The sequence below is a fragment of the Pseudorasbora parva genome, chromosome 6 (genome assembly GCF_024679245.1).
Source record: "Pseudorasbora parva isolate DD20220531a chromosome 6, ASM2467924v1, whole genome shotgun sequence".
Classification (NCBI taxonomy): Eukaryota; Metazoa; Chordata; class Actinopteri; order Cypriniformes; family Gobionidae; genus Pseudorasbora; species Pseudorasbora parva.
The window spans coordinates 37,447,432-37,466,775 of record NC_090177.1 but is presented as its reverse complement, the minus strand read 5'-3'; the positions used below and the strand labels follow the sequence as shown (position 1 = coordinate 37,466,775).

At 40.3% G+C, this 19,344-nt stretch overlaps 1 protein-coding gene across 3 annotated transcripts in view; it reads left to right on the top strand.

Moving 5' to 3' along the window:
• Positions 1–19,344, top strand: part of hdac7a (histone deacetylase 7a) — a 121,179-nt gene that overhangs the window by 89,680 nt on the left and 12,155 nt on the right. For all 3 annotated transcript variants that reach the window (XM_067446837.1, XM_067446836.1, XM_067446838.1), the window contains exons 17-25: positions 4,734–4,841; positions 8,795–8,850; positions 10,515–10,602; positions 12,294–12,413; positions 12,642–12,739; positions 16,141–16,259; positions 16,401–16,534; positions 16,733–16,814; positions 17,840–17,978. In XM_067446837.1, coding sequence (XP_067302938.1) covers positions 4,734–4,841; positions 8,795–8,850; positions 10,515–10,602; positions 12,294–12,413; positions 12,642–12,739; positions 16,141–16,259; positions 16,401–16,534; positions 16,733–16,814; positions 17,840–17,978 — 944 coding nt within the window. The remainder of the gene's footprint in view (positions 1–4,733; positions 4,842–8,794; positions 8,851–10,514; positions 10,603–12,293; positions 12,414–12,641; positions 12,740–16,140; positions 16,260–16,400; positions 16,535–16,732; positions 16,815–17,839; positions 17,979–19,344) is intronic.

The window sequence follows — 19,344 nt, the reverse complement described above, 5'->3', positions numbered from 1 at the left end:
CCGGGCATGCCGACCGTTTGTTTCATTGTTAAACTAGCAAAAGTGGATTCGGACACGTGCACCTGCGCCATGCGCTTCAGACCATGTGCTCATATCGTTAAAACAGAGCCCATTGACTCCATTCAACATTTTTTTAAGTATTTAGTTCAAATTAATATCTATTTTAATTAGACTAAGGCAATGAACTTTTTCTCAAAACCTCTATTTTGCATGTTTTTTTTGTTTTTTGTTTTTTTGTGAATCGCGGGAGAATCGCATTTCTCCATTTTACACACAAAAACAGGATTCTCCATTTATCTAGAATCGTGCGGCTCTAATATGAGGCAAAAGAAGCTCGTCCTGATGCGTGTTGTCTTGATTAATGTGCACGCATATGCGCCTGTAGTACGCGGGGGTCACTGTCCTCTGTTGGAGTTTAGCTCCAACTTACCTCAACACACCTGCCTGGAAGTTTCTAGTATGTCTGATCATGTCTAATAATGTTTAAGTGTGGTTGAAGCTGAACTCTGCAGGACAGTTGCCCTCCAGGAGCAGGATCGGACACCCCTTCCGTAGAGTGTGCCGTTTTAAATATTAGGTTTAAATGCAGTGCTCATGACGAATGCCACATTTGCGGACACTACACTCCCTCAATGCAGACTTCAGCCGAGCCCTCAGTGACACCTGCTCCACAAAGAAACACTGGCCAGCGGTCGATGCAGCATGTTTGGGCTTTGCAAACAAGGTCCTGCTGGTGCCTTTAACCACATATCTTAAGTCAGAGAGCACTGATCCCAGCACAGTCTACACTGGCAGCAGCACCCCTGCTGAAAATTTGGAGAAAATGTTGAAAACTTCACTCTGACGATCATCAAGCTCAGAGCAGGTCCATGTGGAATGATTGGAACAATATGTGCCATGAAGGATAAAAGAAATTCCAGCCCCTCTCATTGTTCACAGTGCCAAACCACAAGCAATGCAAGTTCTGCAAAAAAAAGGATGAGGGAAAATGAAAGAGAATAGAGAGAAGGAAGATGTGGGGAACAGGGCAACAAACAAAAGGGAGAATGTATAACCTCGTTTTTTTCTTCTCATTGCCACCCCGTACTCTCCTGCCCCTTATGAATATGTTTTTATAGATTAATGATGGTTTCTTACTACTGCTGTTTACTAAAGCAACCATCACTATTACTACCACTCGTACTTAGAGTGAGGGGTTTGTTCAGATCTCTAGACCCAGGTATCAAATTCAGCCTGCACCAATTATGTGACGGACATGAATCATACAGCAAATCGATCAGAATTTAGGATTTTCACTTGGACATAATATCCTATAGACTTACATTGCAGCAAAATTTCACATGCTACATTTACTACAAGGAATAATGCACAGATATTAAATCCTACTAATTAATCCCACAAATGGCTTCAACTCAACAGGTCAGATGGCGCTGTCTCATTGGTTTGTGTGGACATTAGTGTGTGAAAGGTGTCGGCACATGGTTTCCCATTTACCGGTAGCTCATAAACAGGCTGTATGAATATGAGCAATGCACTCTAAAAAATTCTGAGTAAAAAACAACCCAATGTTGGGTCAAATATGGACTAACCCAGCAGTTGGGTTGTTTTAACCCTGCGATTGGGTTGTATTAAGCAAATATTTAACCCAACCGCAGGATTAAATCAACCCAATCACTGGGTTAAAAAAAAAACAATTGCTGGGTTAGTCCATATTTGACCCAGCATTGGGTTAAAACAACCCAGCATTTTTTAGAGTGTGGTTATAATAAGTGGTTGACCAATTATTGGCAAAACCAATTCCATTTATTTGTGTTTGTCAGCAACTTATTGTGAAAAATAATCTAGGGTTACAGAATGTAGACATAAATGTGTTAAATGTAGACATAAATGTAGATATAAATGTGTTTATTTTACGGATAAAAGTCAATATGAAATAAAAATGAAAAAGTCAATTGATTGTCTATGGAAGCTTGTTTCCGCCACAAAATAATAATGCAAATAAAAAAGGTAATTGCAGGATCTCCTGCCCATGAGAGGGCACTCCCCCCCTGACTGTCACTCTATTTTAACTACATTACCCATAATCCTTTGCCCGGACTCATTAGCACTCACTGTTTTCCTCAGCCTATATAAGCCTGGTTATCTCTATCATTCGTTACGAAGCCTTCTGTAACATACTGCTCTGAGACAGAAGGCAGGAGATCCAAACGCAGCTTTATTTAAATGGTAATAAATAGGGTAATCCACCAACAAACAGGCAAGAGGTCATAACAGGTAGGCAGTCCAATCAGGCAAACAAAACAAGGGACAGAGGCAAAAGGGTAATCCGAGACAGGTAAGAATTCCACCGAAACCAGGGATAACGCTCAGAAATGCAGTGTGAGACAAGACAAGAATTTGCAATGAATGACAGAGGCCATGTATACACTAATACACGTATATTTTTCTCTCCGTTTTGGCCTTTCGTCCACACTGAGACAGCGTTTTAAGTCAAAGTGAAAAGGTATCGTTTTGAAAACGCTCTCCAAAGCGGATAAATTTGAAAACGCCGTCTTCGCGTCATAGTGTGGACTGTGAAAATGGAGGCTTTTTAATACGATGACCCATTTTTAGCCATGTGATGCAGTCATATGACCAATTCAGCCAAGATGGTGAACGGCATTGTACAGCAGTTGTTTTGTATGCTTTCTGTTTTGACAGCCTTGTTAAATATTAATGTCAGTTTGTACATACTGTTAAAAAACATTAAAAGTGCCTTTTCTCGACATTGCCGCAAAATTTCAAAGAGAAAATAAACGAGTAGCGGAAATGACGCAAGTCGAAGCGTCTTGGATTTGCTCATGCGCAGTACGGGGATGGAAGCGTTTTCAGACGTTTCAGTGTAGATGAAAATTTTTGGGAAAACGGTTGAAAATGATAGTGTGGACGCGGAGCGTTTTTAGACGGAAACTCTGTTTTTAAATTTATCCGGATTAGTGTAGACGTAGCCAGAGATAACCAGGCTTATATAGGCGGAGGAAAACAGGATAATGAGACACAGGTGTAAACAGTGAGCGCTAATGAGTCCGGGCAAAGGATTATGGGTAATGTAGTTGTGATAGAGTGACAGTCCGGGGTGGAGTGCCCTCATGGGCACTCACACTGGTGAATCGTGACACCGTGATATAAAGTCAGAATTGCATGACAGAATTTTGTGATATAAATTCGCAATTGTGTTATAGTCAAAAATCTGTGATATAAAGTCAGAATTGTGAGATATAAAGACAGTAATCTATGATTTAAAGTCAGAATTGTGAGATATAAAGACAGTAATCTATGATTTAAAGTCAGAATTGTGAGATATAAAGTCAGTAATCTGTGAATTAAAGTCAGTATTGTTAGATATAAAGTCAGAAATCTGAGTTATAAAGTCAGAATTGCATACAGAAGTTCAACATTTCTTGTAAGTTATAAAGTCAGAATTGTGTGATAAATTCAGATTTGTATGATATAAACTCGCAATTCTGAGAAAAAAAAGAGAATTAAAAGTTAAAAAGTTGCAGTTATCTTAAATATATAAATTTTTTATTGTTTCTGATTCACTTCGTGTCGGGCGGTTCTTCGCCTCCATGTCGCGTATTAAAACCGTTTAGGCGCAGCGAACCGTGGATTATCCCTTACTTATTCTGTGGCGTAAACCCGCTTCCATAATTGTCAGTTGATTCATTTACAAATGTACTTCTAATTATTTTAGTAAATATTATGTCAAATAAAACGTGTGTCTGCACGTTTAGCACAAACAAGAACCAGTGTAGTTGAATGACTATATGGTTTCTCAAAATGTCACATTTTAGGCAGGTTTCACTCTCCAATATGATTTGTGTAATCTTCAAGCTGGTGCAGTGATGAGAGGCCGTGTTTATGGCAATATGGAGACCACACACAAAGAATATTTAAACATACCATTAGTATGACACATAACAGGAAATCTATTTATAGTGTGGGTCATTCTAGACTCTTTCTTTGAGTGTATTCTTGAAATGTAGTTTATGTTCTGTAATTTGTAACACGCACTTCGCCTTGTGGATGCTTACAACAAAAATAAGCATCTAAATACTTTTGCTAGCATGAGTGATCTTTATACAAATACGGTTGGGTAAACATATTTCGTCATAAATCTCCAGCGTTAACATCTGCCTGAACGCATACAGCTTTTATTCATCTGTTATTTGAATAGGATTACGGTCAGTTTATTGATTGGTTGAAATTGTGGGTCAAGGAGAATTAAACAGGAGATGCGAGTCTGCGGCTGTTGTTGACGAGCACGTCTCTGTTTGCCGCGAGTGTCCGTCGCACCGCATGTTACGCTGGCATGGTGCAGCCGTGCCCTCCGCTTGAACCGCTGTTTGCGGCTTTGCAGATTTATGAACGTTGATCACGGCTGTCATAATGATAAATGTGCTAGTGTACGCCAAGACGATTCAGCTACATCATTTTATTCTGGCAGAACGGGTGACTGACTTAGATTATTTGTCATGCACGCGGCGCTGAGGGATTACGTGAGCCAGGGCTTGGGTGGAGGCGCTAACTGTGAAACCGTCTCAAAATCAAGTGTTAACGCGGGTTTACATGCACATAAATCACTGAGCCGAGCAGTTCTGTTTATGAACAGATTGGTTACTCCTAAGTGGAGTAAATAAATAAATCAGCAGGTTTTTGGCCTTCACCAGAGCTCTTTGCTTGTGTTTGGACAGGTGGACAACGACACCATCTGGAACGAGATGCACACTTCCACAGCGTCCCGTATGGCGGCCGGGAGCGTGACGGAGCTGGCCTTCAGAGTGGCTAAAGGAGAGCTCAAGGTCTGTGCTGAACAATATACAAATAAACAAGCTTGATTTTAGACGTCTGTTTAGTGGGTCAGACATTTAGTAGGTCAGCCACATGTGACTTTTAAAGATGTGTAACAACTTCTTTGCACCACTGGTTGAGTATCTGGCTTCGAAACAGCCCATTCTGATGTTATTAGTTTGACAAACAGGGCTTGGCATTAACACTCGCCAAATGCTGGTGTGTTTCAGCAGTGGCAATCAGTCACTGGCTTTGGTGGGTTGAATTTTATAATATGTACATTTTTTTTCAATTGTAGTCTTTTAAAAAGATACCTGAAGTGCAATGTAGTGTTGTCAAAAATATTGATTATTCGATATTGATACTGAAATATCTAAAATACTTCCAATATTCATTTTCCTCAGAATACACTAGACCAGCTTTTCTCTCTCTCTCTCTCTCTCTCTTTCTCTCTCTCTCTCTCTCTCTCTCTCTCTCTCTCTCTCTCTCTCTCTCTCTCTCTCTCTCTCTCTCTCTCTCTCTCTCTCTCTCTCTCTCTCTCTCTCTCTCTCCTCTCTCTCTCTCTCTCTCTCTCTCTCTCTCTCTCTCTCCGAGGTCCTGACTCTGTGGTCGTTAAAAATCCCAGGATGTCCTTCGATAAAGAGTAGGGGTGTAACCCCGGCATCCTGGTCAAATTTGCCCATTGGCCCCTGTCCATCATGGCCTCCTAATCATCCCCCTCTCCTGATTGGCTTAATCACTCGGTCTCCTCTCCACCAATCAGCCGGTGTGTGGTGGGCGTTCTGGAGCAATATGGCTGCCATTGCGTCATCCAGGTGGATGCTGCACATTATTGGTGGTTGAGGAGATTCCCCCTTTCCATATGTAAAGCAACATTTTTTTTATAAATAGTTATTATTAATATTATCTCTCTGACAGCAAGTTTCACACAAACCCACCTCCCCTCACTCACTCCTTCCATTTGCACCGTTTATGAATTGTAGTTTTTTTAGTTCAATCATGACGACTCTCCGTGGATGGATTCAGCTTGCATTTTATTAGCGTAGAGCATGGGAATGTACATTGCTTGATTTTGGCGTACGAGATCTGCTGGGAAAAAACATAATGTTCAGCTTAGTCAAGATAAAGTACAAGACAAGTAAAGGCTGCTGCATAATGATATAACCCCCGTAGCAGATCTCTACAGGCGGTGCTGGGGAGGAGGTGGGGTCAGGAGTTCATATATTCCGCGGCATGCTGATAGCGGCTAGAATACGGTATCAATAAAGACACTGAAATGAGGAATTACCTCTGATTGGTTGCTGACGTAGAACTGAAAGAACCAATCAGCGATTAATAGAGTTTCATGACTGAACTTTATATTACTTTTTGCTGCTTATTGCGCTCAAACAGTAGTCTAGAAATCTAGACGCACTTAAGCGGCAGCAAATCTAATTTGCAGCCAGGGCGTCTAGCAACTCTCCGTTGGCTTGCTCTGGAAAAACCAAATTCTGGTCAGGCCAATCACATCGTGCATAGAGTCGGTGGGTGGGGCTTAACATAATGTGACGGTTCCGCGTGCTACTTGAAAAAAAAAGCTGGCGAACGGCAGTCTTTCGAATCAGAAGCTTACTTTGAGAAAAGAACAAAGAACTCAAGTCTTTCATTCTTAAAAAAGGAAGATGTGATCAATTTAATGCATCCTTTATGAATAAAAGTATTGAGTACTGAGCCCAAACATTTGAACATTAGTGTATAAAAACGAACTCTATTGAAGCTGTTCATCTGCATTGATGTGTAATTATCAGATTACACCATTTAACTCTTAAAGGGGGGGTGAAATGCTGTTTCATGCATACTGAGCTTTTTACACTGTTAAAGACTTGGATTCCCATCCTAAACATAGTCAAAGTTTCAAAAACTAATGTTGGACGTTTGATAGAGTATTTCTGTGTCAAAAATACTCCTTCCAGTTTCTCACAAGTTTCGGAGAGTTTTTTTCGAGTATGGGTCGACTTGACGTTAAAAGATCGGAAGGTCCTTGTATGGGCCGTACGGGCTCTTCTCCCGGTAGGGTGCGCGCGCGCGTCACTAGCGCGAGAGAGAAATGTACGCTGTAAACAGTAAACTGCTCTCAGCTGCAGATCCATCGTCCGTGAACACTTATGTCGGTTATAGTCCACGCCGCGCTCCACTTCATTCCTCCACTTTGACATTAAGGCGACTTCAACGCTTCAGCACAGCATTCCGGGAAGGCAGCGCTGCATTTGAACCGATTTGAACGCAGAAATGCTTCAGTCGCATCGCAAAGTGGATCTCCACACTCCAAGAAGTGTGTTTTTGACAGAGCGGTCCCAGTGATAAAGGTTCGGTCCTGCTTTGGAAGCAGCCGGTAAGTAAAACTGCTTCAAATGTCTGTGCTGTTGCTTATCGTCGCGTATGTAAACATCAGTAAACGACACGATCGCGTGCTTCGTCATTCAAATGCGCTAACAGACTTCATTGTTGTTCTTTGTAACTTGTTACACTAGTCTGACGTGCAAAACCGTTTTGCTTGCTACTAAGGTTTGGTCGCATACAATAGTCCATAAACCGAATCATGTCATGTTGACAGGCCTCTAAATACAGTACATACCACAGAGACGGACGTCCTGCTGTTGCTGTTTCTATTTCAGCCTCCGAATTAGATTCTGAATCATATCTATTAGCTGAGATAGCGATGGGTTTCTATTTTTTTACAGTCTATGGTTTCTCCACGCTTGAGGACGTCACCGCTTTGCGCATATGTCATTCTTTAGCTCCGCCCACACGATACGCCTCCAGGCGCTAGTTTTTTTCCGGAAAGACTCGGTACAGCCCATATTTCTTTTACAAATATAATAAAACGAAAGACTTTTCGGAGATATGAAGGATGCAATACTACTCTATAGGTACTCAAGATTGACATGAGATTGACTGAAACTGAGTGTTTCACCCCCCCTTTAAAGTAAAGACATTATCTGGTAAGAAATGGCTAAATTAGCATTACAATCAAAAAATAATTAGGTTTCAATAATGTGACAAACCTCTGCAGCCTAAATATTTGGATGTAAGGCTCAAAATGACTGGTGCAACTGATTCACTAAAATGATTCAGACTTTGGTACAAATGAGAGAGAAGAGAGAGCATTTGTTTACTGCCCCAGCTGAATGAGAAATGCAGTGATTAAGCTTCTTCTTTTATTTCATGCTGCACTGCACCTTGCTATAAAAAGTAGCTTGTTGCTATTTTTAATACACTACTTTGCGTAAAACTGATCTTCTGTAATGCTACTGAAAGATGTAGTTAGTAGCATAGTTAGCTACACATCAACACTGGCTGCTCGCTTATAAAAAAAAATGTAAAATTATGCGTGTTCACGTCGCACCAGAAGTACCACAATTATAACTTGACAAGCCTGAGATTATGCTCTGAGATAATTACTTCCTCAAAGCCCCACAGTGAAATACTTTACATTAATTAACCCCTCACAAAGCATCGAAGAACAAAGAAATCTCACCAAGCAACACTGGCTATGATAAACAGAAATGTAACTTAGCTGCTGGCATTTTGTAAAAGATTACATGAACTAGCCTACATCTATCTGCTGTAATTCCGACATGATGTGAACAAGTCCACACTTTTGGATCATGTGTCAACCAATCAGAATCAAGTCCTCATTTCCTTTCAGAGAGCCTTTGCAATTACCGTTGCCTCAAATAAAAATTAACCAAGTAGCAAACCAAACTGATTAAGAAGTGGAAAACTGTAACGACCATGAGGGAACGGTTCAATCGCTCAAGTCCCCTGCTGGTAATTAAACTTAATGAAGGTTATAGGGGATGTTTCAGGGAAATGGCTTTATTGCTGTAACTCAAAGTTGTGGCGCGTTTGTGAAAACATCGTTTCTGCGCGAGAGGCGACTGGTAAATGTGCAGTTAATGACATGTTGGTTTCAATGTTTCAGAACGGCTTTGCTGTGGTTAGGCCACCAGGACATCACGCGGACCCGTCAAACCCCATGTAAGTCTGGCTCTTACATACCGGTACTGAAACTTCTCTGTATATTGCTAAAGTTTGTTTTAAGTCAGCATGAAACAGAAGTTGCGATGTTTGTTCTCTTCCCTATTGAGACGTATAAGTGAAAAGGCTTCTCCAACAAGAACAAATGTAGGGCGGGGCTTGGTTTTTGTCCATGGGGAATTAAATGGATGGTGGTGGTTTGCTATTGGTAGATCTCATGTGAGTGACAGCAGGTTGCCCCGCCCACATCATCGGAGAAGAAAGGTTCAAGAGGGAGGGGAGGTTATTCTGATTAAAGATTACAAGTGCACATGAATTTAAAAACTAATAGATTAAAAAATGTTATCTGAGATTTAAAAAGCGCATGTATTTCGACGTCTTCAGTGGTGTAGTCAGTAGAGGTGTAAGGCTCATGGAACTTGGTTTTAACGCGATAGACCCGGGTTCAAATCCACCTTTTACCGAGCTATTTTCCCATCACATCGGAAAGGCATTTACTTTTAATAAAAAATGTATTAAGTGTTCTAAAAGTGGAAATAAAGTGCCTAACGAAATGTTTAATAATAATAATAATAATAAAAGCATTTATTGGTTTGGGTTGGGGGTCAGTGTAAGAAGGGCTTTTATTGTCCCATTAAGGACACCTATTTTAATCATTTTAATAAATATAATAATTTACACTGTTATTATTGCGTCTTGTTAATTTACAACAATACTGAGGTGTAAATAGTATGTATATTCCAAAATAAAGTATAAATAGCATCTAATTACTATTTACACATATAAGAACCGCTACATTTTCATGGTGTAAATAGAATATATCACTATTGTCACTTAGTGTAAATAGCATCTATTGCTAAGAAAATGCTGCTATTTGCACTTGGCATAAAAATAGCCACTGCCAATAAATACTGCTATATTCTGAAAAAATAAGATTTGTCATTTTTTTTTATTTAATGGTGATTTTTAAGACTTATGCACTGTTGTTTTTCCTTGTCTGCTTTCCACTGTCTTGCTATACAAGGTTTTCAAATAAAAGCAATGCTTAAAATGATAATAATACATATGTGGGTGCTTGGTAATGTACAGTATGTCGTGCATGTGAGTTGGGGTTTATTTATTGCGGTCGCGAGTGAAATGCTTCTTCCTGTACATGTGCGTTGATGGCATATTTGGAGTGTTGTGTTTGTCTGTCGTGGGTGTTGTGTTTGCACATGTGCACTCTGTCACCTCGTGTTCGGCGTGTGTGTTGCAGCGTCAGCACGCCTGTCTGCGTGTGTGGATATTTATGGCTTGATAATGAAGGTTTGGAGGGAGCGGGAGGAAAGACGCTGATTTATTTCAGCAGTTATTACCCTGCTGAGTTCGCTCTTTCCAAATTTCTCAGCGTTTCACCTCGCTCCCTTACTTCCCAGTGCATATCTAATCATCTTCTTAAACATTTCACGTTTATTTTTTGTGTATATGTGAACATTTAAATGCTTTTAGATTACCTCAAGTCGTTAATATCTTTCAATCATTTTTCTCTAACAAGAGAACTTCTGCAGATCCGCTAAGTTCAGTTGCGTGAGAAAGTTGTTTGTGTACTACTACACAGTTTTTTTTGTTTTGTTTCTTTGGCATTTAATGTGGGAGACCTCACTTTATCTCTTTCTCTCTCTTAGGGGTTTTTGTTTCTTCAACTCTGTGGCGATCGCTGCTAAGCAGCTCCAGCAGAAACTCAGTGCCAGTAAAATCCTCATCGTTGACTGGGTGAGAGCTCTTCATTCAGTGAATGCAAATTCTGTTAGAAACCAATCATATATTTCATGTTATGTAAAATACCTGAAATGACGGCTGAATAAATCTATACTAATATATCTATACTATCACCACTGTGCACATCAAGACCAGCCATCACAACCCGCTGTGTAATATACAGCATGAAAAATAAAGAACAATTTTGTTTAAGTTAAATATCCACATTACATACAGTAAAAAAAAATCTGATAATTACACAAATAGCTTACCAATATACACCACACAAAGTTGTTGTTTGAGTTTAAATAGGCAAATGCTAAAGAGTCAATGATTGGATGATTATTGCTGTGATTATTATGCTTCTATCATGTTATATGTTTGGCATCAGTTCTTCTAATCCTAATTGATGGATTGTGTAGCTTTTCATTTCTTAAACAACCATGTATGAAGACACATCATGACCATATTCCATGAGGACAATGTCAAGATTCATCAGCTCGAACTGTGAAAGAATGAAGAATCATTTTCACTCATGAATCAGCTCCTCTTAAATTTTTGCCCTCTTAAGTCTTTGGGATGTGCTGGAGGAGACTTTACAGAGTGCTGGACTCTATACAAGATCTTGACCAAAAACTGATACACTTCTTGATGGAAATAACATCATAACATTTATTTCCATAAAGAAATAAATGTAGTTAAATATTTCTTTTTGGGCGGGCAGTGTAATAAACTGTATAAATAGTTGCCTATCAAGTTAATTGAAAATATTGTTGTTGAATAAACTGATTTGCACCTGATTCAAACTTTTAAACAATATAGTTGACTAATATTGGCTAACAGACAGAACGGGTTGAGTTTAACAATCACTCAATCAAATTATTTCCAGATTTTGGTCTTTTTTGGGAGGGCTAAAAACAGGAGTTTTGCACCAGAGGAACTTTTCATAGTTCCTAGAACCAATAGCGGAAATACCCGGATTTTGGTGCGTGTTCGGACCGCAGAAACTAGGAAAGATTTTAGTTCTAGGAACTCCTTTTGAGGAACTAAACTAGCGCCTACTTTAGAGTCGGGTCTAACCCAGCACAATAGAAACTACCAGTGAAGTAAGTGTACTCTGATTGGCCGAATGCACGTGAAACACCAGGACCGTCTACACACAGATTATGGTCTATATATCTACTCCACAAACTAACTCTACGAACATGGAAAACTGATAGATAGACCCCCTCGACCTTTACGCTAAAGAGAAAATATAGCGCAACTTTAAGTGGACCAAGAGAAACATGATTATGTATTTCTGCTCAGCTAAACAGATCATAAACTAATGAAGATGGAGAATTTGAGAACTGTGTGCTCAGGCTCTGGCGTTCTCAGCGCCGTCAAAATAAAAGTCACAACAAGTGCGGCTTTCGTCATTTCAGATACTGCGGTGTGAATGCAACCAGGAAAATGTTCCTAGGGGAACTTTTAGTTCTCGGGAAACCCTAGTGGCTAGTTCCTATAACTACCCAGTGCGAAATTCCTTAAATATACTGCTTACTGAACGGCATCCGAAATACAAATAAAAGAAAAGAAAATACTATGAAAGAAAATGTAAAAGGTAAACATCTTAGTGCTAGCTTTTTTACTCGCTGTAGTGTTCTTTTGTGTGCTGAATGTAAACGATTAAATAACCTGATTATTTTTTGTTATCAATCATTCAGGACGTTCACCATGGCAACGGCACCCAGGAAATCTTCTACAATGACCCCAGCGTCCTCTACATCTCCCTCCATCGCTACGACAATGGCAACTTCTTCCCCGGAAGTGGTGGACCGGCAGAGGTCAGTGCACAAAGATCATTGATTACTATGAATACAGCAAATACAAGACCCCCGCTATTCTTATTTATTGCTGTATATCACTAAAGGCTCACATTACTCTCACTGACTCAAGAACTTCAATGCGTCACAATTGTTTTCCAAACCAGAGCTGCTTGTATCATGGCCTTTAGCACAAAAGGATCACAGTGATTGGTGTTTAACAGCAGTGCCGTGTTTGATTGGTCCCAGGTGGGTTCTGATGCCGGCGAGGGTTTCAATGTTAATGTGGCATGGACCGGCGGACTGGATCCTCCAATGGGCGACGCAGAGTACCTGGCTGCCTTCAGGTGATAATTTCACTCCGTTATTTGATACAACTCACGGCAACACTTCAATAGGGATAGTATTCCCTGGAAATATGTTCATATAAGCCATGCCATATTCAAATATATGGATCAGTTTTCATATAAATAAATACATTTGGACATTGGAAGACACCATGTTTATGTGATATACAGTATTTGCTGTCTTGGGTTTAGGGGAAGGTGCGGTAGTAACCTGCAAAAATAAGGTGTCCATGTAAATGTAGCTAATGACTGAGAACACTTGCTATGTCCGAAATCGAATAATTTCCTGCTATATAGTATGCAAAGAGTATTATGTCAAAATACATAGTATTTGAAAAACAGTATGCGGGATGTACCCAGATGACCCACTACTTCTGCCAAGATTCTGGAATGAGCATCTGATGGACACTATTTTAAAAGCATTTAAGTCACGTGGCTATGATTGACAGCATGACAGATGTAGTACTTCTGGATTACATTCACATTCATAAGGGCTCGCACACCGAACGCGAAGATAAGCGGTGTCTTTAAAATTCGAACGCATTGTTTTCAATGAGTGTGCACACACCGGCATTACTCAGGAAGTTGTTGAAAATCCTGCCGCGCCACAGAGCGTCATTTCAAGGTTTTATATTAAATGTATATTATATTTCCCTCAAATCTTTAATCTGATTTCACCCTGCGCTACAAGATACACCCATCGTGCAGCTCTTCTGTCAGAAGTCGATTCAAAATTGAGCTTGCGTGTATATAATGTGTGAGATACCTGAGATGCGCCGATGAGCTTCGCGTCTGGTGTGCGACCCCCTATGCTATATAGGACCTATTTTTTTTAAGCTGCAGTCCGTAACTTTTCGCACTCTAGCGGTTAATAAACAGAACTGCATGCAACATTGCAGCCGGAGCTACTTCTCTCTGTTTATGTCTATGGCGAGTCACACAGCGACTGTGCTCATCCGCAGCGGTACCTACCAGTCTGAAATAGTCCCAATATAAATATTTAATATAAATGTACCATAATGATTCAGGGTCAGACAAAACACGGTTTGGAAAATGGATTCATGTTGTACATTCTCATTTTTATATTTTTTGTAAATCTTGAACACAAAAAAAGTTACGGACAGCAGCTTTAATGGCAAAGTAAGTTCTTATTGAAATGTAGTACCTACTCAGTGTGTGATTTTGGATGCACCAACCGTCCTTGGAGTAAGCAGGTGTTAAGTGTTGTGTAAAGGGCTCTGGTGTTGGGGAACCCAGCAGCTTTAACCACAGCTACACCACCCTCCACTTTATACGTCTTAAGTCTTACGGCCATCCAAGCCGTAAGACTTAAGCTATGACCAAGCTACGGCCGTCCTTCTTCTCCTCTTTGTTCTTGTGCGCTAGCATTTGCAGTGAGACCTTTGAGATCTTAGCAAGAATTTGAATCATGTTGTGGACACTTTAAACAGGACTTACCCCTTTCTTGCGACTGCCAACCTTTATCAGTCAAGGTGTTTATTGTAGTCTGAAACACTTGCAGGGCTTCAAATGATTCCCAGCTTTTTCATTGCGTTGGGATCAAACTCAAGCTTGGCCACTTCCACATGCAACTAAATTGCCGCCGGTGGGTGGTTTTATTAAATGTTTTTAGCATTTTTTGAAGGAAGCCTGCTTCGGGTTTTTGGTTTTGGTCCAGAGAGGCATTGCTAACCACACTCTAACCAGGATCCCTGTGTGAAAGTGGGTGGGCGTCTCAAAAGACCTTTAAGATCTTCAGGACCGAACGCTTTGCCTCTAACCAGCCTGTCTCTCCTTGACTTCCTGTGTCTTATACACTCTTTCTCGTCCTTTTATTGGTCTTTAATGAATGCTGCACTCTCTCTCTCTCTTTCCCTCCACCCAAACTAAAATTGTTCCTCTCCACACAGGGGAGCGTGGGTAGTTTTATTGGTCTAGAGGGGAGGCGGAGTTGGTAACAACGGTGAGGGTAGGCGGAGAGGGGGGGGGAGTAGTGGAGGATCCTGGGTAATTAAGGCAAATGGCTCCCAGATGCCGGGCTGTCAGTGACGTGAGGAGAACGACAAGCTCCAAATGGGAACCAGATGCAGCGGCGGTCGCTTTGAACTCGCCGGTGATGCGCTCAAGAGGCGAAATCGCTGGCAGGGCTGGCGTCCTCCAAACGCAAGAAAGAGGGAGACGAGGAAAACGAGGAAGGAAGAGAGAGCGAGGCGGTTATTAACAAAACCTAATTCAAGCACTTTAGTCACTGGGATTGTCACGCTGTGCTTTCGCCAGCTTAATTTTTGTAGAATTTGTCAACTTTAACAGGAACGCCACTGGACTTTTTTCTTCTTTTCAGTCTTCTGGCCAAATAGTTTTTCACATGTAGCATATTTCTGTGAAGGCTTTGATCAGAAATGATGTAAAACTGACAAAAACACCCAAAAGAATAAATAAATAAGAATAATAGTCATCTGGAACTATTAATAATAACTGTAAGTATTTTCGAGCATTAGTGTCTGTTGTAATATTTATTGCCAGTGTTTCAATAAAAAATATAATATTTGTCTTGCCTTAGAAGACCCATTAAAGGAATGCTTCACCCAAAAATGAAAATGCTAATTGATTTACTCTTTTGAGGAACAAAAAAGATGTTTTGAAGAATGTAGTTGGTTGCTCTTCCATGTAATTACAATGGCCACTGAAGCTTTCAAGCTTCAAATAAGATCCAAAAGCATCATAAAAGCAGCCCATATGACTCATGCACTATACTCCGAGTCTTCTGAAGCCAGGAACGGACTGAAATTGAATTTGTTATTCTCTGACAATCTTGACATCTGCCCTGGCTTTTGTTGCCGTGTTCATAAGAGTGAAGTGAGAATGGATCTTTTAAATGATTCATTCAGCATCTGCCTCATATTCACCATCTCAAACATATTCTCAAAACTATCATCTTCAGAATCAATATTTAGCTCTCCGACAGCTTCTTCAGCAGATCCACCGACAGTGACAGTAATATTTGACTGCGTTCAGTTCTCGCTCTGCAGGAAATCTCTGAGACATTTCAACTTTTGCTGATGATTCTTCCTATACTTTTGTTTTCTGCCTGCGGTAACTATGAGAGGAAACGTCACTTCATCATTGTGTGTCAGACATCGCCATCTTGAGGAATAATTCAGGAATAAAGCCATCGGAGATTCAATTATTGTTGTGCAGAAAAAAAATATAATTACACTGTTACACACCTCGGGTCATTAGCGACCCTATACCATTTTTTTACAGAATTTTTTTCTTGTTATATTGTTTATAATGAATGAATTGAGGAATACTAAAAAGATTGATGTTCAGGGTCACTAAAGACCCGAGGTATGTGCTTAAGGGTTAACTGAACGTTGTCTATGCGTTGTTATGATGTTTAGGACGGTGGTGATGCCCATTGCTCAGGAGTTTTCCCCAGACATGGTGTTGGTCTCTTCAGGGTTTGATGCCGCAGAAGGACATCCCGCTCCTTTAGGAGGATACAAAGTCACTGCTAAATGTAGGATATTTCTGTTAACAATGCCCTTGATATATTATCTTGCAAATGATGAATATAAATGCTTCAAATTCATTTATAAAAGTCTCAGAAAAAGCTTGCGTTTGGACTGTGACGGTTATGCTGTTATTGGTCTCTCTGCAGGTTTTGGGATTTTGACTCGGCAGCTGATGACGTTAGCAGGAGGACGCGTGGTTCTAGCATTAGAGGGAGGTCACGACCTCACAGCCATATGTGACGCTTCTGAGGCCTGTGTCAGCGCTCTGCTGGGGCTGGAGGTCAGATTTCATTCATGATCCGTCCAAATACTTTATAACACATTTATTCTACCTGTTATGCCATTGCCGTTAACAAATACTGAGCAGTCGTGTTATGTAAGGGTGTTAACATGACTTTTCTGGCACAGTCTTGTATGACGTGCTCTTTGTTTTAAAGGAAAAAACAAAAACACAGTTTTTCATCTGGTTTTCTGTTAGGATCCTCTTCCTGAGTCGACTCTGCTGCAGACGCCCAATGCCAACGGAGTGCTTTCACTGCAGAGAGTTCTGCAAATACAGAGTGAGTGTCTCTCGCTGCTCTCGTCCCAGTCTGCCTCTAATTATCCTGAAATGCACTGGCTTCCTGGTAGCACACATTTGTTTAATTCTTTGTAATTAATTATAATCATGATCATCGTTGTTTCACCACATGGTTCCAGCGCTGCCAAAATATTCCAATAAAAACAACTGTATGGGACGCACTACGTGGCGTACCCTACCTCTCTCACGCTTTCTGCGTGCTATTGCGGTTGGCAGTCAACATACAGTTGTCATTCACATTTTCAAAGCGCTGAACACAACGGAAATTTTTTGCAGAATGTCTTAGCTGCTCTTTCGATATTCTCGAACGTGTACCGTGATTCACAGTCAAGCTCTAATAAGGACAAACAGAGCACCAACAGTATTTTAACCGAGTGTCCTTGTTGGCAGAGGCTATTTACACTAACTCCGCCTACTGATGTCTGGTTGAGACCAAGCTGCAAACTCCCCCAGTTTCTCTTGAAGCCAATATAGAAGTGATTTAAACTGTAATTCCTCAACTGGCCACTAGGGACAGGCTCCAGAAGGAGCAGACTCTCATTGAGCCCCATGTTAAAATGCTCAACTTTACAGCAGAAAAAAACATGTTTACAGCCTGGTACAAATTGTGGTTTTGGTCTATACGGCTAATTTTGGCTTTCATGACAACTGTGAGAGGGGTATTTTTTTTTTATAACTAATTTGTTTACATTATATAAAGCCTTAAAGTTCTGAATAATTAAGGGCGTGGCCACTTTGAGTGACAGGTGGATAGCTGTGTGTCTGCTGTCTGTTAGTCATCTCAGCTCCGCCCACGTCCCGCCTCTTTGCCCATTGTCAGTTAACCGGGAAGATAAGCAGCTTTGACAGTCTGCAAAATATATTTTATTGTGATTCACTTTTAAAAGAAACTCATACAGGTTTGGAATGACATGAGGAAAAGTAAATCGTTTTTCTGAGTGAACTATTGTTTGATGCCAGTAGTGCTGCCAGCTGTTAACAGTGAAGTCTCTTGCTCTTTCTCAGGTCAGTATTGGTCATCACTCAAGCCGTTGGCGAGCACAGTGGGTATGTCGTTTCTGGGTGCCCAAAGGAAAGACTGTGAGGAAACAGACACAGTGAATGCGATGGCGTCCCTCTCTGTGGGGGTCTTGACCAGCAAAAGGTACGTTCTGATGAAGACATTTTGATAAATGTGATTAACACAATTCTATAGTGCTCCGTTCTCCTCCGTACACAATTTGTTTGGTAATTTACAGTGAAACCAGGGTTATTATCTTTATCTAGAACTATTAAAAATGTTTTTTTTTTTTTATAAATCTATTGAAATAAAGCTTAGTAATAGTAATAATTAGTGCTGGGCAACCGATTAATTGCATCCAAAATAAAAGTTTGTGTTTACATAATATGTGTGTGCGCGCTGTGTTTAATTATTATGGATATATGAATACACACTCCTTCATGTATATATTTAAGAAATATTTGCATGTATATACTAGGGATGGGCATTCGATTAAGTTTTCTTAGTTGATCGTCAGGAGAATAAACGATCGACTATCGATTAATCATTAATATTTTTATAATAAAAATAATTATTTAACTTTTTAAAAAATGCGATGAATTCCTCGATGAGACCTTTATTACAAGATCAACTTGTGGCAGACAGTTAAACTACGTTTAGTTAGCCAAACCAAACATATGTGCGCGTGCTTATGCGTGCGTTTCTGTTGCGTGTCTGTGTTTCTATATTTTTGCACAGTATAAGCGTGTCTTACGCGGCACTGCTGCTATAAGGGACGTACAGGAAAGCCCTATAATTCATGTTAAACATAAATATTTAGCCTACTGATACAGCAAAGACATCGACGGCAAAATATGCTACTGAATATTTCCTTCTGTAACAGGTGCAATATTTCAAAATCGATCATTTTTGTTTATTTATTACATTTAGGCCTATATCTGCATTTATGTTAACCTAGAGACTTTCAAACATCAAAATGTCATTTATTAATGTGTGTTTGTGTCAAAATGACATTTAAACATCTTTTCCTATTCTATTTTGCCTGGACACCCTTCCAACATGTGTCGTGTGAAAAATAGGCGTCGGTTCTTTTTCTAACATGCACGCGTTTTCAGCGCAGCTCGAGTCACGCAGGCAGTGTGCAAGCTCTAACCTGTTAACATGAGAGCCAAAATAAAAATGGACATGCCACGCAGCCGAGACGCTCATGCCACGAAAACACCCGCTCTGAGGGGACTGACGTTGCCGGGATGCAGAAGTTACCTCTGCGCTAACTTTTCCAGCAGGATGCACCGCAGCCGACATTAACCAGGGACGGATGCACTTTGTTTAAGTGGTAGATCATTTGAGTCGTGGCCGTGTTGTACTTATACACGGCAGTGAACTATTTCGTTTTTTAAATCAAAATGGTTCCACGCCATTATATATACATAATTATACACAGCGCACACATATTATATAAACACAAACTTTTATGGATATACTTTTTGGATGTGATTAATCAATTGCC